We start from the raw sequence: 22,105 nt of genomic DNA, 5'->3' as shown, positions 1-22,105 counted from the left end.
GTCCTTTAAGCAGAGGCAATGAGGATTAGACAATTGAAAACAGGACACTTGTAAGGAGCTCTCAGCCCACTGAAGAGGCTTCTTTAAGCCTTCTGTGGGTGAGGCCAAAATGAATATAGGTTGTCTCTGCAAACCACACGGAGCTCATGGGAGGGGCCTGCCCTACACTCCAAGAACACGAGGGCACAGAGAACAGAACGAAGGTGTCAGAGGCACCCCTTCCACAGGGGTGCCGATCCCTCCATTCTGCCTACAGCCAGGCCTCGACTCTGGTGTATGTATGTATGCATGTATGTATGTATGTATGTGTGTGTGTGTGTGTGTGTGTGTAAGGCAGTGGGGAGGGCTCGGGTGGGCAGGCACACAAGGGGCTGCTGCCCAGGCAGTTCTCAGCCCCCAAGAGAGGGGCAAGGAGGGAGATAGCACAGTGATCTGGGGAGCTGAGTGGACCACATGATCCCTGGAGTCTCTGCAAACACCATAGACTTTCAGGACAATGTGTAAACACTTGCCACTGCCTGAAACTGTTCCCATGACAACAGCTTTGCTGCTTCGACTTTCTAGATACACATTCTGAGTTACCTCATCTGCTCCTCAGAACAAGATCAGTATTAGAATTCCCATTTTACAGATGGAGAAACTGAAGCCCAGGGAGGTGAGGCCCCTTTCCCTTCCAGTCCAAGAGCAGGCCTCACCCTCCACCTCCCCCGCCTGTCCTGTGCATGAGAGCTGCACCTCCAGGGATTTTAAAACAACAGGCAGCTCAGCAAATGTTTGGTCTGTGTTTCAGGACTGCCAACAAGAGGCCTCTGTGTTCACCTCCTAGACACATGCAAGCCCCAGGGCACCACGCTGCCACATCTCGTGGGCAGTGCCTGAAAACAGAGATCTCCATTGTGAAGGGAGGCAGTGGTGACTCCCCAAGAAGGAGGGCATTGGAGAGGTTGTGAGGCAGACGCCGGGATGCTGCTTGGGTTGCAGGAATGCCATCCGGATTCCAGGAACACTGTCCATGCATGTACACCCAAGCCAGGGCTAGGGAAGGAGGGCCTGGAACAGGGTGGAGTATGTCTTCATCCCCTTATCCTGCAACCCTCACAGGAAAAAGACACCACTGTCTGGTGTACAGACCCCACCCCAAGGGCTGCTGCTTGGCTATGGGAAATATAAGGATAAATCCTGATGAAAACGATGAAATGATCCAAATGCAGAGACCTTTACAGCTGCTGAAGCAAGCCATCTTTACTGTCATAACTCATTTTATAGATGAGAATTGGATGGCTGGAAATGGGACTGATTTGTCCCAAGTCAACAGCTGGATTTGAACTTGGACTGCAACCCAAGTCTCCAGAGGCCTTTAACAAGTACAGCACGAATCCTGTCTATAATACATTCTCAAAAAGCAGTAGTTAACAACGACAGAGATACCAAAAGTCGGCATCCACTGAGCACTCACTGCGTCCTGACTCTCAGCACCAATTACCACTTCCCTTCAAGATGTGGAAACAGAGGCAATTTGCCCCAAGTCACCCTGTTAGCAAGTGGCAGCACGGGGCTTTAAATCCAGACCCCGTGGCTTTGGCATCTGAGTGCATGTGCACTCTGCTAATTCTGGGCCAGGCTCACCTGTCAGATGGAAAATGCCTGCTCGTGTCTGATGCAGACTGTTTCCTGATGCTTATACCTGCAGATATCCACAGACAATCACTTAGAATCCTAGGGCCAGGCAAACAGACTCTTTCCCATCCACAAGCCTCAGAGAACCTGCACAGTGGGCATCTTTGGAAATGGGTCTCCACATCCAGGAGCCCCAAAGCCCCAGCCAAGCTGTTTATAGGTTTCTGCTGGCATCCCCTACTGATGGCAGTGAGGGAAAGGAAGAGCGAGAGGATGGGACAAGCCAGGTGCATGGCTCTCAGGGGGCTGGCATGCCACCCACTAGCACACCACTCTCTCCACCTACAATGTGGCATCTGGAGGCCTGGGCCACTCCTCAGACAGGTGGGGACACACTCTCGACTTCTTCCCAAGAATTCAGACCAGAGGTGGCAAACACGGCAGTTAACAGCTGTGCAAAAATGGCCCTCCAGGTGTAGGCCCCTTGCCTCCTTTGGAGAGAAGACAGGCATATGGCATGAAAGAGTGATATGAAAATAAACTATTTCTGGGTGAGCAGGCTGCATCATTACCTCAGAATTCTAGTGTCCTGAAGAAATCATGGGGTTGGTTTTCCAGAGACATGATTTATTCAATAATTTAACACCTATCTGCATGTTCATCATGTGCCAGGCATGGATCTATGTAAGGGCCCAGGTGTGAACAAGGCAGGCAGAGGCTCCGACCTCACAGAGCTTAAACAGTCTCGAGCCACATGAAGATTTCTGCCCTGCCAAACAGAAGAGCAAGATTCCAGGAAATCTTTGTTGTTTTTTTTTTTTCACTCAGGAGACAAAAGACACAAGGAGCATTTCTATCAATCAATATAATTAGTAGACCAGCCAAAGCTATTAAACACTAGTGTTTTCCTTTCTCTTTTCTTCTTCTTTTTTTTTTTGGCTACTAAATGAATACATTCATATGTCAAGTAGAAAAGCTAACTGGAAAAACCTGTCCCTCGGTAACATATTAGCCACAGGAAGTGATCCTGGTTCTCTTCATAGTCATTTAAACCCCCCTTTTCTCTGCAGACCTGCTGTTCGTATGTGTTAAACATTAATTACAACTGTTACTCATTACATAGCGAAAAGCTCCCCATACAAACAAAATTGTTAATTTCCTTGCAGACCCAAGGCATTCTGGGAAGCTCTCTAAGGGGCAGAGAGCATCACAGGAGCCCTGTGGGGGCCAATAGTGAGGAGGAGGTGGCATGGGTCCGGGTGTGCCAGGTGATGGTGGCAGGTCTAAGACTCCCTGAGGAACCTTCTGCAGAGGCTGAGCCTATTTGTTCTGAGTGCTGAGGATAAGTCAGTCACAGGGCTTGGTGGGAACAGCAAGCCCAGGGGAAGTGTCTTATGCACAGAACATCAGCGTTCCCAGCTCCAGAGCATTTGTGTTTGACAGTGAAAAGTCACAAGGTCAGCACAGAGTGGGCGCAACTGCTTCTGCCTCAATAGTGACCAAAGGCACATGGCACCAACACAAAGTAAAGGCAATGTTATGACATGTACCTTCCACACTTGAGATGTCAACGCAGCAGTGGAAAGAGTAAAGACTGCAGTCAGACTGACCTGGGTTCATTAGCTGTGTGACTATGGGCAAGCTGCTCATCCTCTGAGAGCCTGAGTACTGTCATCTGTGCAGTGACAATGAAATCACACCCACCTTGCAGGGCTTCATAAGTGGTGCTCACTAAATGTTGATTTCCTATCCTTCCTCCATTTCCCCCTTACCTTAATAGGATTATTTTAAATTAGCCAATTGAGCTGGTTTGGAGGTGACTCACAATTGTTTACGAAATAGACGTACCTAGGACCTTACTTGCCCTCTCTCTGCCCTTTCGGCCTACTTGATGAGGCCAGGAAGGTGTCAAGACTTAAGAAAGTCCCTGGGTAAGGGGTGATCGACATAGCATTAGCACCTGCCCTATAAGTGTGTATCTGGCTGTTCAGAATAAACTGACATACCTCCTATACAGGGTGAGGTAGGAGCACAGAGAGGTCCCAGCCCAACCTGGGATGAGGGTGAGGAAGGGACTGCACATGTCCAGGAAGGCCTTTCTGGAAGAGGTGGTATTGCTAGTACTGAACTGAGCTGTGACATCCCCTAACTACCCCCTGACCCCAACACCTAACACATAATATGTACAAGGTACATTGGAGGTTCTCAAAGTGAAGTGCTCAGATCAGCAGCATCAGCAGTTCTTGGGACCCTGTTAAAAATGCAAATTCTCACGCCTCATCCCTGAAACCTACCACATGCACATGAGGAACTCTGAGGACCCAACAATCTGTTTAATGCTTCCTCTTGGTGATTCCCCTACTTGCTCTGGCCAAGCCAACCAGTTCACAAGTGTGTCATGGCTAGAATGGGGAGGGGACAGAGGGGAGAAAAAGCAGTGGGGATCTCACACCCAGGAATCAATGGCCCAATCCTTGGGAAGAACTGAATAAAGAATGGAAGGACTGGGTGGCTCACTGTTAAAACTACTGCTGGAATGCAGATAAGGATTTCCTATGTAAGTACTGCTTTCCACACTATCCATGCTTCTCAGGGCCAGGCCTAATTAGGAATGAGCTCTGTAAGTGAGGCCTCTGTGCCTTCCAAGTACCTCTTCATGGAGTACATTTTAATATTAAATTAAATTTTATTTAATACAATTAAACCTCCCCTGAATACCAACAACCATTCTTGCAAGTGTGACCCTTTACAGCATGCAAAAATCTTTTCATCCAGATCTTTCAGATCTTTTCTCTTGAGCATTAGAGATCCCGTTTGACAAGGGTTTTGAGTATTCCCACTTTATGGATGGGAAAGCTAAGGTTCAGGGAAACTGAACAGTAAGTCTGAGGTCTCACAGCTGGTGAGTGGTGGAGTTGGCATGTGAACTTAGGATTGCCTGACTCCTTCTACTGCCCCATTGACTCCCGACACGCAAAACACTGCCCTGAGCTTTTGAGGGCAGAGCAACTCATGGAGGAGCTAATGGGGAGGGCCGACAAAGTACCTGAAGTAACTATGTTCAGCACTGAGTCGTATGTCAGTCTTCTATCTTTGCTGGGAGGCAGACCTGTCACTAGCTAAACCCAGGGCATCACCTGATAAGTGGATTCAATGGAGACGAATCTTCAGTGAGTGGAAAATGAAAAAAGTGAAATGATTTTGTTCCTTTAAAAGATTTCAAGGGTGCCCTTCACACACTCCCTGCCACCCAGCTCCCTGAGCAAGCACTCGGATCATTTGCTTCTCAGAGGCAATTATAAATCATTAAAGATATGGCTGGTAACTCTACTCATTGGATTAGAAGGCAATGTTGATCTAACCTGTGTGTGGCCTGATCAGCTCTGCTACGAGGTCTATGGCAGTTCTCTCCTCTCAGGGCCTTGTTTCCCAGCTAGACAAGGGGGAGTGGGATGGCTCTGGTCAACCTCCACCCCCATGTAGGTACGAACTTCCAGAACTTGGGGCTCCTACTGGATCCTCTGCTGGAACCATTCTAGGTGGGGAAACCCAAGTCAAGTATCTTATTAGCTGCACACATGGCAGAAATCTGTATAAGGGCAATGAAAGGCACATGACATTTCCTGTGGGCTCTAACCATATTTTATGCAGCATCTCTGACGGCAGCAGGGAGCCCAGGCAGCCCCTTGGGTTAGGGCTTGGATCTGGAACTGGACTCCACAAGTTCAAATCCTGGCTCTGTGGCTGACTAGCTATGGGCCTCTTCTCTTTGGACCTCAGTCCTTTTTAGCAGTAAAATGAGGAAACTCATCTCCCAGAGGAGAGCTGTGAGGATTCAGTGAGAGTGCAGGCAAAAAGTGCTCAGTAAATGGCCAGCACTTTCATGATGTGGTGTCCCTTAAACCTCACAGGGACCCTCTGCAGCGGACACATCTCCCAGGTGAGAAAATGGAGGCTTCAATGACAGGTTGGATTTCTGTCCTCCCCGTGGCTCCTTGCAGATTAGTGAAGACACTAATCCTGAGCCCATGTCTGATTCTCTAGGTCATGCTCCCAGCTCCTCTGCTCTTCCCTATGTGGCCATGTCCTATGCAGGCTCCATTTGTCCATGTAACAGTCCCTGCCACAAGGCCCAGGGCCGATGAGACCCTCCATACCAACCTATGCTTCCCCAAGACAGTGTGGAATTACCCCAGGCTGCTCTTCCTGCCCCACACCAGGCAGGGAGTTCCTCTAAGTCCCTGTATGGGCCCAGAGCTGCATCTAGGGGTTTAGGGCCACTTCTAGACCCATTTGCCACCCTGCAATTTGTGGCTGTCAAGGCCCCCAGGGGGTGAGTCAAAGCAGGCCAGGAACTAAAATCATCAGCCCTGAAGGCAGGTGTCTCTGCCAGGAGTGAAGGGAGTTGACAGCTTGATGGAAGCCATATCACTTCTCCGTGCATGGTGGGCTGCAGCCTGCCTGTTCCTTATAGTTGGCAGTGCAAGAAACCTGACCAGGCACCTGTCCTGGGGCTGTGTGGGAAGGGACTCCAGTGCCAGGCAGGTGGAGGTTCTGGCTGAGACCAGGCAGCTTCCTGGAGGAAGAGTAGGCCATGAAGGCCCAAGGCTTTTTGGATACCTTGTGGTATTTCTCACTTACCTGGCCACAGAATTCCAGGAGGTGGGAGGATTTTCATTCCCAAGAAGACAAGATTACCTCACACCTTGCAATAGCTGTTCTCAGGACAACTTGGTAGTGATAATCGAGGCTTTCTGAGGCAGCAGCCCTCAGAGCCTCAGTCGATGGCTGAGCTGGGAAGGGCTCTTTCTATCGAGAATGCCAGAAGCATGCCTTTGAGAAATGCCTCATGCCATGAATGCGATATAAGACAACGCTTTGAAAGGCAGAAAGCACTTTTGCTTCATAGACTGAATCATGGAGATAATTCAGAGGCCGTCCCTTCTCCTGGTCTCTGATCAGCATGGTGGGGTGCTGAAACATGGAAGCAGTGCTAGAGGTGACAGGCCAACCCTTCACTGCCAGCAAAGCCTCTATCAGCAATCCTGTCTCAAATGAGCTTCTGCTTCCAAATTCCCAGTGAGGGGAAGCTCATTATATATTTCCAAGTATATATCAGATTCTTACCACTCACCTGGACCCTAAATCCCTCTGATTCCTTTGGGTGGGCCCAGCTTTGGGCTTTAGGGGTCCCTCACAATTCACACCCTTTGGAAATTTGAAGACGCTGCCCAGCTTCCAGGCTAAAAATGCAGAACCAGAGAACACAAGTGGTGGAAAGAGATGGTAATGATTTTGCCCAGCCAACTTTATCCCATACAGTCACTCCCCAGCTGCAGATCCTGCACCCTGGGCTCCCATGGTCCATCAGAGAGTTCCTGAAAGTCTAGAAAAACCATGCGGGACATTTTATACAGGTATTATAAGGAGGACAGGGCCTAGCCATGCACTGCCTTGCTTCCTGACAGCACTCATGACTTGCTAAAGCATGTGCATATGGACATACCCATGCATGTGCAAACACTGTTGACTCATGTGGGAACACTGTCCTTCATTCCTGGGCAGCCACATGTCTAGGTTTACAAATGGGACCATGGCAGTGCTTGAGCTATCTAATCGAGCCATTTCAACTCATCCTCCTTACCTGGAAGGTGGCCCATCCACCCCTCACTCCATCTTCACTCTAGGCTAGGATATTGAAGGGTGTTCCTCATCTACCAACACTACACCAACAGGCTCCACAGACCTGGGGAGACATCTGGTTATGACTAAAGACTCATGCTTACAGCATCCCTCCAGCCTGAGGGAAAGAGCTTCCTTCTCTGCCCTAGAAATCAGAACTAAGCCAAAAGCTTCTTGGGAAGAGGATAGCCAGTATACACTCGGAGCAGGCCATACAGAGACAAGTGACTTGATGAGACATAGATGGAGATCTGATCCTGAGTCTGTCTTCTATTGGTAGCCAAAGAAGTAGACCTGTAATGACATTTGTGATAGCAACTCACTGACATATGGCCAAGTCCAGAATGGATACTTGTGGCCCAGAAACTTATAAGGAGACAGTTCTATTTTTTTTTCTAGATATTTATTGGTTTATTCATGAGAGACACAGAGAGAGAGGCAGACACACAGGCAAAGGGAGAAGCAGGCAGCTTGATGTGGGACTCGATCCTAGAACCCCAGGATCACAACCTGAGCTGAAGGCAGATGTTCAACCACTGAGCCACTCAGGTGCCCCAAGGAGACGATTCTAACTGAGACATTGTGATCCTTTGCAAAGAATGTACAGGAGTTCCAAAACCCTCTCTGGGCAGAAGTGAGCCTTTTGGTCCAAGAGACTTTTGAACAGTTAAAGTTCTATAGGTTATGTGCTTTTGACTTTAACATGCATTTGAATCACCTGAGGGTCTTGTTATTTTTTTTTTTAAGATTTTATTTATTTATTCATGAGAGACACACAGAGAGAGAGAGAGACAGACACAGGTAGAGGGAGAAGCAGGCTCCATGCAGGGAGCCGGATGCGGGACTTAATCCGGGGTCTCCAGGATCAGGCCCTGGGTTGAAGGTGGTGCTAAACCACTGAGCCACCTGGGCTGCCCTATTTTTTTTTTAAATATTTATTTATTTATTTATTCAGAGAGAGAGAGAGAGAGAGAGGCAGAGACACAGGCAGAGGGAGAAGCAGGCTCCATGCAGGGAGCCGGATGCGGGACTTAATCCCGGGTCTCCAGGATCATACCCCGGGCTGCAGGTGGCGCTACACCGCTGTGCCACCGGGGCTGCACTGGGGGTCTTGTTAAAACAGATTCTGACTCCATAGGTCTGGGGTGGGGCCTGAGACCCTGCAATTCTCACCAGCTCCTAGGTGATGCAATGCTGCTGGTCTAGGGATCACATTCCGAGCAGCACAGCACCAGACCAGACTAAGCATCAAAGGTGACACCACAGTTAAGTGACCTGCAGGTGATCAGTCCAGGAGAGTGTGAGACCCCATACTTGTCTGCAGTGTTATCTCATGCCACGGGCCCTAGATGTCTGGGAGAGTGGCCACACGAGCCCTTTAATCAAACTAGTGTTTGCAGAGTAAGCTCTTGGATGGCACTGGCCCCATTCCAACCATGCCAGGAGACAGGAACAGTCCCTCTCCTTCTGCAGTTCTCCCTGTGTGCATGGTCTCTCTCAATAAGTAAATAAAATCTTAATAAAATAAAAACTCCCCCTTATGGACCTTCAATGAGGCAAAAACTAAATGAGTCATTCAATGTCTCCTTGCATATGCCTAAACTCTTAGATACAGAAGAAATTTTTTTTGCATCTGGTTTTTCACCTCTTAACATTAAACATAAGTATTTCCCTCAGTTGTTATAAACTCTTTGTCAATATCACCTGTTAAGTGGCTGTACACAGTATTCCCTTTAACCAATCCCTGTCTGCTCAACATGCAGGTTGTTCTCCACCTTTCATGATCATAAACAATGCCTTTTCTGAATTTTAGATCATAACCCTGGCATGGATCCTAAAGGCTGGGCTTAGAATCAAAGAGTGTGCGCATAAGCTTAAGACCTGTGACACATGTGGCAGGCAGCTTTCCAAAAGGCTGGGAGAGGAGTTTTAGTGCTGTGACAGATATCCAGATTCAGGAGAACCAGTCTCAGAGTGAGGTGGAGGGAGGCGCCTGAGTCATTCTCAGCCAGGGCAAGAGGCAGCTTGAGGTCAGGATGCACCCATGCCTATGCTCCGTGAATGGCTTTGTGCTGGAGCTGGGACAGGAAACACAGTGGCCCTGGGTATATGCAGGCCTCTGGCAGCCGTACAGCTAGGAGGAAGCACTGGGCTCCCTCAGGCCCAGTAGGAGCCACTTTGCAGGTTGGTCTTCTTGTAGGTATGTAAGAAAATTCCTTCTGAAATCTTGGCTTCGGTGAATTAGAACATTACCAACAGGACCAAGAGAGAGTCAGGTCCTCTGGGAAGACTAGGGGGATCAGAACCAAGGCCCTAACGGCTTGGCCTAGGATTTCTACCTGGCTTGACCAGGCCTACCTTCCCTCCAGGACCCTCATCATCTTTGAATAGCTCAGCTAGACTAAAAGAGAAAACCGCCCAACAGGATCATCAAATGAAGCCCTGTGGTTTGCCTGAGCATGAGGGATTGGTACACTTACCCCCTTTACCAAAGGTGAGTGTTGAGGGTGGGTGGGCCTCCTCCGAGTGGGGCCACTGGCTCCTTACCTGCCAGAGCTGGGATGGTGACCCGGTTCCACTCCCATGGCTGGTCATACTCATCGGCGGGCCTGTCATCGTCCTGGGGCAGCTTGCTCTCCCGCAGTCGGGGGCTGACCGTGCTCTCTGAGTCTGAGTCGACACTTTGGCCCTCAGGTTCATAAGGGGTGTCATATAATTGGATGCCTTTGTGCTGGGACCGGACACTTTCTTGCCTCTGAAATTCTGTAGGCAAAAAGGAAGGAAGCAGAGATGTAACGGATGCACAGCATGTACTTACTCACCTGGGATCTGTCAGGTGACATTCACAGGAATTTAGTCACCAGCCAAAGAGCTGAGAACTGCACAGGAATGGGCCCCTGTGTCTGTGCTTAACTGTCCCTCCCCACCCTGAAGGCAGCGTCTCTGCTCTCACAGGGCGAGGTTTCCTCACAAAGATCTCAGGCTCTTGGACCCAATGACAGAACCAGAGGCTTACCGCTGCCATCAGAGGCCTACCACTGCCATCTGCTCAGTCACTATCGTCTGCAAGGGCAGGGCCCAGATATGTACATGATGTTTCAGGTGTGCTTTGACAGCAGCCTGAAACAGAAAGAGCCCCCACCCCTTTGCTCTACACATGAGTAGGATCTTGCCCACTAGGACTGTTCCCCATCCTCTGGACTTTCATTCCCTACCTGAAAAATGAAATTAGGCTAAATGATCCTCGTGTTTGCCCTCAGCTAACAAGTCAAGAGCCTCCCTGGGTCACTCTTTCCTCTCCTACGAATCTGCATGAGCAACCCCTTCCCTGCGTTTCTGCCTCCCCCACAGCCTGCCTGTCTTCTGACACACTGAGCACATCCAAAGGACATGGGAACAGATGTCCAGTTTCACCTCTGAATAATGGGGGGGGGGGGGGGGGACTCTTAATCCTCTGGAGAGGATGCCATGGCCTGGCCCTATGTGGGCTGAGGGGTGACTGCCTGTCTAGACCAGACCCCAGACAGGGGGCCTCCATGTCAGCTGCTGCTCATTTCTGAGAGGCCAGGCCAGTGGTGGCTTGAGGATGGATGCCAGGATGCTAGAATCAGGTGCTTCTGAGTCAAACAGTGACAGTTTACCTGCTTTGATCCTTCCTAAACACCCTCTGTGTGAAGGGGCCTGCATGAGACATGTGGAAGGGTGGGTTTGCTGTAGAGGTTGCTCTCAGGAAGCCCAGTGCTTCCAGAAGAGGTAGAGCATACACCTAAATCACCATAATTCCTGAGGCAAAGGGGCTCAGGTGCAGGGGCTGTAAGGGATCAGGGAGGGGGAGAGACATGACCTGTGAATTGATGCTCTGACAAGTGAAAACAGGAGGGGTCAGCATTCCTTGTGGCAGGATGGAGGTGGGCGCCAAGGCAGTGTGGCTGGAGGGGATAGATGGGTTCACTGCCTTTCTGTTTCACTGTGGTAAGACTTACACATCATATAACTTTGTCATTTTAACCATTTTTAGTTATACAGTTCAGTGGCATTAAGTACATTCGCATTGTTGTGCAGCCATTGTGATGACCTATCCTCAGACCTTTTTCAAACTTAAACCTTGTAACTGTTAAATGCTGACCCCCCCACCTCTCCCTCTCCAGCCCCTGGCAGCACCATTCTGCTCTGTCTCTAATAATATGACTCCCCTGGAGACCTCATCTAAAGGGATCATACAGTTCTTGTCCACCCAAGACGGGTTTATTTCACTTAGCATAATGTTTATAAGCTTTTTGTAGCATGTGTCAGAATTTTGTTTCTTTTTGAGGTGGAATAAAATTGTTTGCCTATTCACTGTCCACTTTTGCTGGAGCACTGGGTCCAAGGAGGTGAGCAGTAAGGTTTGACACCAAAGGGGTGAGGGTCGTTGAGAGGGAGCTGTTGAAAAGGACTCTTGAGGCATTCTCCAAATCACGGTAGAAGCCCACGGAAACTTCTATGCCTTGAAGAGCAGCTGACAGAACACATGATGACGTCAGCCCTTCTGAGCAAGAGCATTGTTTTTAGGCTGGGCTTCACGGTCCAGGGCCAGCTCGTGGGGATGACAAAAATCCCCATGCACACGCCCTGATACAACAGAAGCCAACTCATTCTGTGCCAGTGCTGCTAGTGTTGATGTTAAATAACATTATGGTAGTGTTTCCCAGACCTCGTTAAGTCACACACCAACTTCACGATTTCGCTGTTTTCAAGTACTGCCTGGGTTATTATTTTCTATTTTTACTCATGTTGCCTCACTTTTTAGAGTTAATAAATTTACAACCAAAATTTTGTATTACCATCCATAAGACATTATCCTTTACTAAAAACAGCTGATAAACATAAAAAGAATGAATGAGAACAAAAGTAAGCAGGTAGGTACTATTGCCTGCTGGGCAGCCAGCATCTGGCTTGCTTTCCAAACTGCTGAAAAGGGACACAGAGCAAGTGCGAGCAAGCCCATGGGGTGCAAGCAGCACGCAGATACTTTCTTTGGCAAACAGTCACTTTTTCTTTTTAGAAAGAGAGCGGAACAAAATGGAAAAAACCTTCTCACTATGTGGTTCTCAGGCCCCCTAAAATCCTGTCTCCTCTGAGAAGATGTCCCATACTTGGGCAGAACATGGCTTTACTGGGTCCCATGAGTAACCTGGGATCATTTATTAGTTTTAAGGATAATGTTTCCCTTCTTAGGGAAAGAGGAAAAGAGAAGAGCTATAAAAGGTAGGAGTTGGCCACTTCAAAGTGAACACTGACTGTAAGACACGATAGACAACTCTGGAAGTCACTAAACCTACCAAACCATCTAATCTGTTCTGTGGGCTTGTTGTCATCCGCATCAGTCTCATGGGTTCTAAGGAGTGCAGTCTAGCCTCCTGACCCAGGACGATCACCTTCCTCTTCACCCTACTTTACAACAGGACCAGCAATCATTAATGCACTCTACAGTTTAGAAAGCACTTTGCCTGAGAATCGCCACTGAATCTTGGGTACCACAAAGCAACACACAGATACATATCTGGGCACCAATAATCAAGTGTGCCCTTGCTCTCTCACTGAACCAGGCTGTAAGCAGACAGTCAGCGAGTGGGGGGTGGGGTAAATGAATGACAATTGACAACCAGAAACCACTCCTTACCCCAAATTCCCGTTAATTTATGGAAGTCCCTGACAGCAGTGATAAAGTAGCTGGAGCAATATGCCAAATGCATCTAGTTTAGTATTACACAATATGTAGAAGAGATGGATATTCGGCATAAAAGGAAAACATGTGCAGTGAACAGATTAGCTATTAAATCAGAGGGACTTGTGCATACACCTCTCATACAGAATTTATTGTTCCAAAAGCATCTGTGCCTTCCTAAAGCTGGGTTAGTAATGGCATGCAGTTAGGGCAGAGGATGTTATAATGGTAATCATTAAAACGAGCTTCCCCCTGTAGTACATGGTGAATTCAAATTTTCATTAAGGCTGCAACAATAGGGAACAGTTAAGTAAATTATGGCACACTAACTGGATGGAATATTAAGCAGCCATTAAAATGATAAATCTGAAGATTATGTAGGTACATGGGAAAGCGTGCATAAAATTATGGTAAGTTAAAAAGTAAAATACAAGATTGTTTATGTGTTGAGTAAACTGCATAATGTGGGCTTTCTAAACAAGTCCTGGCCGATGTGAATGAGGCCCCAAAGGGAATTCTACTCCTTGCTAAGAAGTGCTGAACACTGTCATCACACACTTTTGCCCACAATACCCAGACTCTGATGACAGCAATGTTGTCAGTACAGCTACATGTAAATAAAGGATCAACAACCTGATAGAGGAAGGTAACCAGCTACTGTGCAGAGAGGAAGGAATTATTGCATAATTATTTCTGAAAGTTGTTTTAAATAATGAGTTAGGATGTCGGTAAAGAAAAAATGTAATTAAGACAGGAGAACATGAAAGTAGATATGGTTTGAAGCAAGACTGGGCTTATAGGAGCTATGTGCATTTTGGAAGCAGCTGCCCTTTCCTGAGAAAATGCTCATTTAGAGAGCATCTTCTCTCCCAGGAGAGGATTGCCAGGGGCCCCAGGAAGTCAAGGGCCACTGCACTGGGCCAGCTCACCAGACGTCACTGTCTCCTGCCTAATGACTGGGCCCACCCTCCTTATTACCCAGACTGCGATCTGTGAGGGTCGAGAGACTAATCTAATAGGGGGGCTGATGACCATATGTTTTAAGTCACACATTATCTGGACATCACCATCTACAAATTCATGGAAAATGACCTTTAATATTGGTGGCAGGCTATGATTTCATGCCTCTTAGTGAGCAGAAACATGAAATTGACAAGGTGGAGATTTCTGTTGACCTCTGGAATAGAAAGGTTTTCAAGTGGAACTACATATAGAGAAAGAGAAAAAAAAAAAATCAATCAACACTTCTCTAGAATCAGAGAATGTTAGACCTGAGCACTCACTCACCAAAGGCACAGAGCCAGGAGGGCGAGGCAGGTGTGCTGACCAAGGGCTGAGGCTGTGGAGAGACGAGGGCCAGGGGATTATCTGAGCAAGGGGCCCAGGACAGAGCTTGGTGCAAACCAGGAGTCTCCTGAGTGGAATCTAATGAGTGTTTACAGTTCCCCAAGTCCACAAGCAATAAAGGTACACTTTGCTCTGGGGCTCGCCAGCTCTGTGCCACTTCCCTCCCACCCTCCTTTTCTTTGCTTTGGCTGCCAGGAAGCTCAGAGTTAATTTTGATGCTTAACTTCACTAAGAGTGTTGTCTTAGATATTGTATAGATTCTACTTTGATTTCTACTATGATGGCCTCATTATAGACATTATTTAAAATGATGGACAACCTCAAATCTGTATTTTGAAAGCAGGTGGGTATACATCTAAATGAAAAATTGTGTAACACACTTCATGGTAAATATTTTTCACTAGTAAAAAGACTAGAAAAAAAGAAATCTTTCCTTTACCTCTTTATCTTCCCTTCAGGAGGAGGAAATCTCTGAGGGACCGAGGCCAAGGAAATCATGAGCATTGCCATGTGCACTTAGCTTCCTCTAGTAGCACTGGCAACCCCCCCCCTCCCCATCGCACCCAGCCAGGCATCTACCAAATCCCTGACACAAGAGCCAGATGGAGACACAATCCTGGTCTTCAAGAAGCCCTTGGTGAGGGATGGCCAGAGCCTCCAGTACAGAAATGGCTCAGGATCCTCAATAGGGAAGAGATGTGACTACTATCACTCAGTTGGGGTGAGCCTGGGAGGGCTTTAAGGTATCTGGACATGAGGTCAGAGCACAATGGTTCAGCAGGGCAAGTGGATGTGTGATAGGGGGAGGACCAAAGCAAAGGCAGAGGGGCCAGAAGCACAAGGTGTATGTGGAGCAGGAGGGCTGTACAGGGGGCCTGGTGGGAGAGGAAGCCAGAGGCAGGTGGGAGTGGGTTCTGGATGCTCTTGAATGCTATGGGATGGCACCCCTAAGAGTATCTAAGGAGAGGTGCCTCAGACCCTAGGGCAGGGTGGAGCTGGGCGGGGAGAGGCTGGCACAGACGTGTAGAAGCCTTGCTGGAAATGATAGACGCTGGCCTGCAGGCCCCTCACCTCTAATTTTCCCAGCTGGGCTTGTCTGGGAATCCACACTAGATCCCAAATCATAGGGCAGTAGAGCTCAGAAGGGATGGATGTGTGGCCCACGAGGCCTCCATTCCTGTGCTAAGAAACCTCTACTCAGCCCACAGTAGGTGTGCCTAGCTGTGCCAGCAGACCTCTCCCACATCTCGGATTGGAAGTCATGAGCACCCATGCCTGAGATGCCAGGGATGGGGGCAGACTAGACTCACAAGTTCAGGGCTGCACTACTCAAATGATGAACCCTCCATGGCCATCCACCTGGAGAGAGACAAAGCCCCGGGTCCAGGGGAGTGACACATTCAACAGCACCATGCTGTGGCTGAAAACACAAAGTCTGCCAGGCTACTGGGGCCTGAAGCCTGGCTCAAGTGGAGGCTCAAGCAGAGGGGAAGTCGCCCCTGTTTCTGCATCTCTGGACATCATTTCCCAATGATGGTAATCACCTTGGATTCATGTTACGAGAGTTAAATGAATTCACATGCATTCAAGGTCCGGAACAGTGCCTGGTGCACAAAAAAAAAAAAAAAAAAAAAGCACACTGGGGACGTCACTGTCATTCTAGTTATCACAACTGGGCTTCCTTGGAATACAAGCCCAACACCCCTCCTCCTTGGCTACTGCCCTTCATGTCCCAGAGCCACAGAAGGTGGGCTTCCTGAAATCTGACAGGCCAACCCTGCCCTCAAAATGGAAGGGTTTTAACACCAACCTCTAAGCCTACTTCCATTTCTGGATCCCAAACTTCTGATTTTCACTGCTGCTTTGGCAATCCCATGCCTCCATGTGGGAGCCCTGCTCCGGATCAGCTGTTGTGCACCACGTGAAACACAGAGGGGAGGACTCAACGATCAGCAGTCTAACTACTACATTTTATAGATCAGGAAACTGAGAGCTGGTGACAGGAAAAAAGTAGCAGGGATGAGGCCAGAGGTCCTCTAACTCCTGGACCAGGACTTCTCCTGCTGCCTTTCCCAGACACTTCCTGACATCTCTTTTATCAGACTGTCTAGTTCTTAAATCTTCTGGAGGCAGGGGCATCTATTTTAGTCGGGTCTGAGGTGTTAAAATCATACCCAGCACCACAGACTGAGTGAGGAGCTGCACAGGAGTGGCGGGTGGCTGTTCCTAATTAGGCATGCAGTTGAAAATCAGCCAAGTTCCAGGGCACCACATCAAAGGGAAGACGGGGGATGTTCATCCCCATCTGAACTGTTAAAACAGTTTCTGGAGAAAGGCCCGACTCCTGGCCGAGGTAATCCAACAGATGTCTGAATTCAGGTATCCCTAAGAGGCCGAGGTGGCGGCCTGGGGCAGCAGGAGTCTTCCTGGGTGGATGCTGCAGGCCAGCAAGGGCAGGGCAGGGAGGTTTGGTGATGAATCCTGGAGATAAACCCGACACAACACAAGCAGGAGGCCCCACCTCCTTCTCTTCTATCTAGTCTGGTTTCCGGAGCTGTCTAGAAGCCAGGAGACTGACTAATTGGAGTTCTCTTACCATCTTTTCCAGGCGTGCACAGAAACACCCAAGAAACGGAGGGTGAGCTTTGTGGAAGCAGGGGGTGTGGTACAAGAACAATGGTCACGGAGCAGAGAGGGCCTGTCACTGCCCGGTAGAACCTGTACCACTTGCTCTTTTATGCTAGGCCCAAGGGTGAGGGAAAGGCCCAGGTGTGAGTCAGGGAGCCCAGTGTGCTCCTGGTCATCTGCAGTGCTGGGGTCTTCCCTTGAGGACCCCTGTTCTGGGGCACCAGAGCGAGGATGAGCTCACGCACCTGGTGACACCACATTTGCTTCCCTTGTGATTTAAAAAGCCATGTGGGACCTCTTTGCAGAGCTCACAGGCCCTCTCTGCAATTACAGCTGGGTCCTTCAGCCCTGCCTGTCACTGCACTCTTCAAGGGACTACTGTAGCGGGCTGAGACCTCTGAGAGGCTACAGGCCAGAGTTCTGTCGCCATCCCCCGTGGAGACTCACTGAGGCGAACTTGCTGCTCCAGGATCTTGGCTGCTCTCAGGCTCAAAGCAGTGCATAAATGAATCTCCATTTAGAGTTGCAACTTTCTCAAGAGACAGCTTTCTGACTCCATGTCAACTGCAAGACCCCAATTCAAAGGCAATCAAGGAAGCTGCCTGCTTTTCTTTCTCTAGCATCCACTGGGCCCTTACTGTGTATTAAGGGGGGCCCCAGGCCAAACGTTGAGCACTCATGTGGTGTTAGACAAGGCTCCTGCCCCCACTCCCCACCCTAGGACCTCTTGGTTTCCCAGGACAGTTCAGATGCCAACATCCATAAGCATGGAGTTTTTTTTTTTTTTTTTAATTTTTATTTATTTATGATAGTCACACAGAGAGAGAGAGAGGCAGAGACATAGGCAGAGGGAGAAGCAGGCTCCATGCACCAGGAGCCCGACGTGGAATTCGATCCCGGGTCTCCAGGATCGCGCCTTGGGCCAAAGGCAGGTGCCAAACCACTGTGCCACCCAGGGATCCCAAGCACAGAGTTATTAACAGTTAGAGGAGTTACTGGCTCTGCCACCAAACCTCTCCCACATCGCAGTTTAGAAGGTTCAGAGGCCCAGCTGGGGCAAATCCAGTCCTGACTGGCCTCAAGTACCCTAAGATAGTTCAGATGGCGGCAGCTCCTGGAGACAGAAAGCAAATGCTGTCCCAAGGACTTCGAAAATCTTCAGGGAGATGGCATTTCACAGAATCTCCAGTGCAAGGAAGCACCTCAAGGGTCAGGGACCTGTGTGATATCACATACAGTGAATGGCAAGCCATTGCCAGTCACAGAAGGGACAGAAAGGTAAAGATGAGGGGCACCAAAAGGGCAACCCAGGCAGGTCAAGCACCAGCAAAGTCGTGGCTAGAGGAAAGCATGAGGGGTTCTGAGGTAGAACCTCATACTGTGAGCTGCCTTGGGGTGCTTATGAGGAACAGGGGGTGGGGAGGTGCTAAATGAGGAACCCTGGAGCTGGGCTCCCGAGGGCCCCAAATGCCAGGGGGAGTGCAGACTGAAAGGGCAGGAAAGTAGGAAAAGTGGATCAGGAGCCCTGCTCAGGTTTGCACTTTGACCCAAAAAGTCTTTTTCCGAACTGGTGGAAACACCAGGATGTGGCAATCAGCTGCCAATGATCTGAGGGTCTGACCCTGCAACAGTTTGGGCTCCACCCTTTCAAGAAGTGGACAGAGGATGCCCAGTACTCCGGAAAGACAGACACACTCCTACAAACAACCCAAGTGCAAGCATTTCCACTGGGCTGAGGGGCAGAGGTCAGGGTGGCAGCAGTCTTTCTCAAGTTGATCCTGAGAGGGGCAGGTTTCCCTTGACCTCTGTGCTGCAGACAGAGGCCAGGGCCTTGCATGCACCACCTGGGGCCTCAGCAAATGGAGGCAGATGCAAGCCCCATCTTGGGTCCTCTGAGTATTGATGGACAGTACTTATAAAGAGGGCCAGTCGCCACCTCACCACCACCACCCCCAATGGTGCAATCTTCCAGTCTGCTGGGCACGGTGAGGTCCCAGCTTCCACAGAGGCCTCTGGCCACACACTAATGTGCTAAAGCCACAGGGGACACACTTTCATGCCAGACAGCCCTCACCGAGCAGTGTCACCAGCACATTTTCATGGAACCCCAAAGAGCAAGACCTTGTAAGGGCTGTGACCAAACCCAAGCCCCCTCCCCACCTGACTGATAAGAACTCTGCAGGTCAGGCAAGCTGCCTGGTTCAGCCACGGTCTCAAAGGCTCCACTCTTTATAAGTTGGGGGGAGAGGGAGTGTGCATACTGTGTGTGTGTGGGGGGGGAGGGTGCTTGCTGTGCTATGTGTACTGCATCTGGCTCCTCGTTTAATTCCCACAATGGCTGTACTAGGGGTGCTGCTGACATCACCACCTAAGGCAATCACACATCAAGCCAGCGACAGAGGCAGTCTGGCTCCAAAGCCCACGTTCGTTCATTTGTTCATTCATTCATTCATTTATAGCCCACGTTCTTAACTGTGCAGCTGACTACACTGCTTTTTTCACCCCAGGCTGGTGCTCCCTGCGATCCTCTGGGTCTACAGTTGGATGGATGAGTTCAGGTCAGCAAGGGAAGCAAGTATCATTAAGAGGAGAGTCCTGGCTCCTTGGTGCCAAGTGCTTCCAGAAGGTCACTTCCTCCCTCTGGTCATCGGTTTGCTCATTAGGAAGGATAACTCAGGTCAGCTTAGGGTTTATCGGACTAGGACCACACACAGGTCCCTAAAGTCATCATTGTGGTCAGGCACTTTGGGCAGAAAGCATAAGGAGGGGGTGCCTGGGAGGCTCAGACAGTTAAGTGCCTGCCTTCTGCTCAGGTCATGATCCTGGGGTCCTGGGATCGAGCCCCACATTGGGCTCCCTGCTTAGCGGGAAGCCTTCTTCTCCCTCTTCCGTTGTAAACCACCCCCTCCATTCTCTACTCCTGCTTGCTCTCTCTCTCAAATAAATAACATCTTAAAAAAAGAAAGAAAGAAAGAAAGAAAGAAAGAAAGAAAGAAAGAAAGAAAGAAAGAAAAAGAAAGAAAGAAAAAGAAAGAAAGCATAAGGCGGTTTCATGAGGAAGAGGAATGCCCATTAAAGAGGCATTCAAGCACATCTTCATCTTCAGAGGGATGGCTAACACATGCTGTCAGCCTCCTAGGGCAGAGCCGGGGACTTCTTCCTGGCACAACCCTTCCCTCCACCTTTACCTGACAGTCCCCCCTTGCCACATGTCAGGTTTGCAGGCAAATTGGTCAAACCTTACCCATACCCATCTGGTGGTAGCAGCAGCCCTGAAGCCAGTCATGGGGTCACTGCCTCATGCTGAGGGGTGTTGCTGGCATTGTGCCCTGTGCCCAGTGCAGCTGCCTAGCCGGAAGCAACTTGCTGAGATCTGGCAAGCTCTCTGCCCCAGCCTTCCTCAATCTGGAACTGCTTCAAGAGGAACTAATCCCCCTGGGGACTTGTAGACAACCTCAACCTTCTGGATGGTGATGATGAGGCAGGCAGCCAAGGACCAGCCTGGCCTCCACTCACCAGCTGTGTGACCCAGGCCAGCTGCCTGAGCCATGGGGGCTTAGATTCCTACAGGTGAGGCAGAAGCGGGTGAAGCAGAGATCCCGGAGGCCTCTCTGGCTCCAGAGTCCCTCAATCTTTTTCTGTAAGAGTAAATGTTCACACATACTTCTTGTTCCAGTGCTATGGCTTCAACATGCAAACAAGGGGACATAAACTAGAGTGCCCATTCTACCCAGTGTGTGAGGTCCCTGACCTTGGCATCCTAACTAACTTCCAGCAAACTCCTCCAAAATTCAACCACAATATGCAGGGAGAATCCTGCCACCACGAGACCAGGAATTTTGGCAGGGATCCCTATCTGACCCAGGAGTCAACCCAAATTCAATTAAAAAAACTCCAATAGCAACACTCCCTCCTTTCATATAGCACTTTCTGGTCATCAAAGCCCTTTATTTGGCTCTTATAACCACAGGACTGCCGACAGATCCTGGTAGGCAGAGCTGGCACCCCCATTTAACAGGGCAAATGGGAGACCCAGGATGGAAAGGACTTGCCAAAGTCAGAGAGAGAAATCAGGACAATTCCCACCTGACTGGTCTTTCCAACTTTCCCGTCATGTCTTGTATTTTTTGGTGTCAAAGTGCAAAAACCCAAAGAAGTGTCTTTTTGTTTTGTCTGAATGAAAAGTGAGGCAGGAGAAGGTATATAGGTGCTGCTACACACAAAAATTGGAACCTGAAAACCACCACTGTTCAGAATTATTTTCGAGCAGTGATTTCCCATGAGCAGCTACTACAAATTACACCATCTATACAACCATCCCAAGGAGCATTTGGAAAGAAACATCTGCAGGATGAATGTTTTTGTGCTGGGGAAACACAAGAACAGCCTCTCTTCGGGACCCTAAAAAGGTGTCCAAAGAGACTCCATGCTGTGTTCACACCAGCGCCATCAAGGCTGAGAACACAAGAGCAAAGGCACCTTGAGATTCTTGGTGGAGACAGCTGCTTCACCACTGATGCTTCTTCCTCCTGGCTCCTTCCAGGGTGCCCACGCCTGCAACTGCTGCCTCAGAGTCCCAGGTATCTGCTCAGTTTGGGGAGTTAGGCACTGAACCCCTTCACCATGTGAGTGGCAATGCAGCAGCTAAAACATGAACCCAACACACTAACACTTCCCTTCAAGCAGCCCGAGGGTGTCCCTGACATTTCTTACCACTTCCTAGCCCCTGCCTCCCCCCATGCTCAATGTTAGCAGTCAGCCTGGGGACCCTGGGACTCCCTACTGCGGTTTCTAGCTATGTGCATGCTCAGCTTCCATGCCCACCCCAGCTTGAGGGCCAAGTTCAACTCCAATCCATCTAGACACATCCCCTGCAATTCCTAGCACAGAATATGGCTCCACAGATGCTCTGTAAATACTGGTTGAAGGAACAGAAACAAAGAGCCTTTTGAAAATTCAGAATTCAGCACAGAAAAAAAAATATTTTAAAAATATTTGTCTACCTGAGGAAGGGAACATTATTCATAGACTGGCAGAGGGAGAAGAAACTGGAAATGGCCTTCTCAGAGAGAAAACTGGTGGACCTAACAAAAATTATTCTATGGCTTGAAGTTCCACTTCTGG

General features: G+C 49.2%; 1 protein-coding gene across 1 annotated transcript in view; it reads right to left on the bottom strand.

Annotated features, from left to right (window-relative positions):
• The window catches only part of SHB (SH2 domain containing adaptor protein B), a 140,359-nt gene that overhangs the window by 40,262 nt on the left and 77,992 nt on the right, over nt 1-22,105 (bottom strand). Inside the window, exon 3 of the mRNA XM_072727896.1 lies at nt 9,847-10,062. Coding sequence (XP_072583997.1) covers nt 9,847-10,062 — 216 coding nt within the window. The remainder of the gene's footprint in view (nt 1-9,846; nt 10,063-22,105) is intronic.

The sequence above is a fragment of the Vulpes vulpes genome, chromosome 12 (assembly GCF_048418805.1).
Source record: "Vulpes vulpes isolate BD-2025 chromosome 12, VulVul3, whole genome shotgun sequence".
NCBI lineage: Eukaryota > Metazoa > Chordata > Mammalia > Carnivora > Canidae > Vulpes > Vulpes vulpes.
The sequence above is the reverse complement of the archived record's forward strand: the minus strand, read 5'-3'. Positions and strand labels throughout refer to the sequence as shown.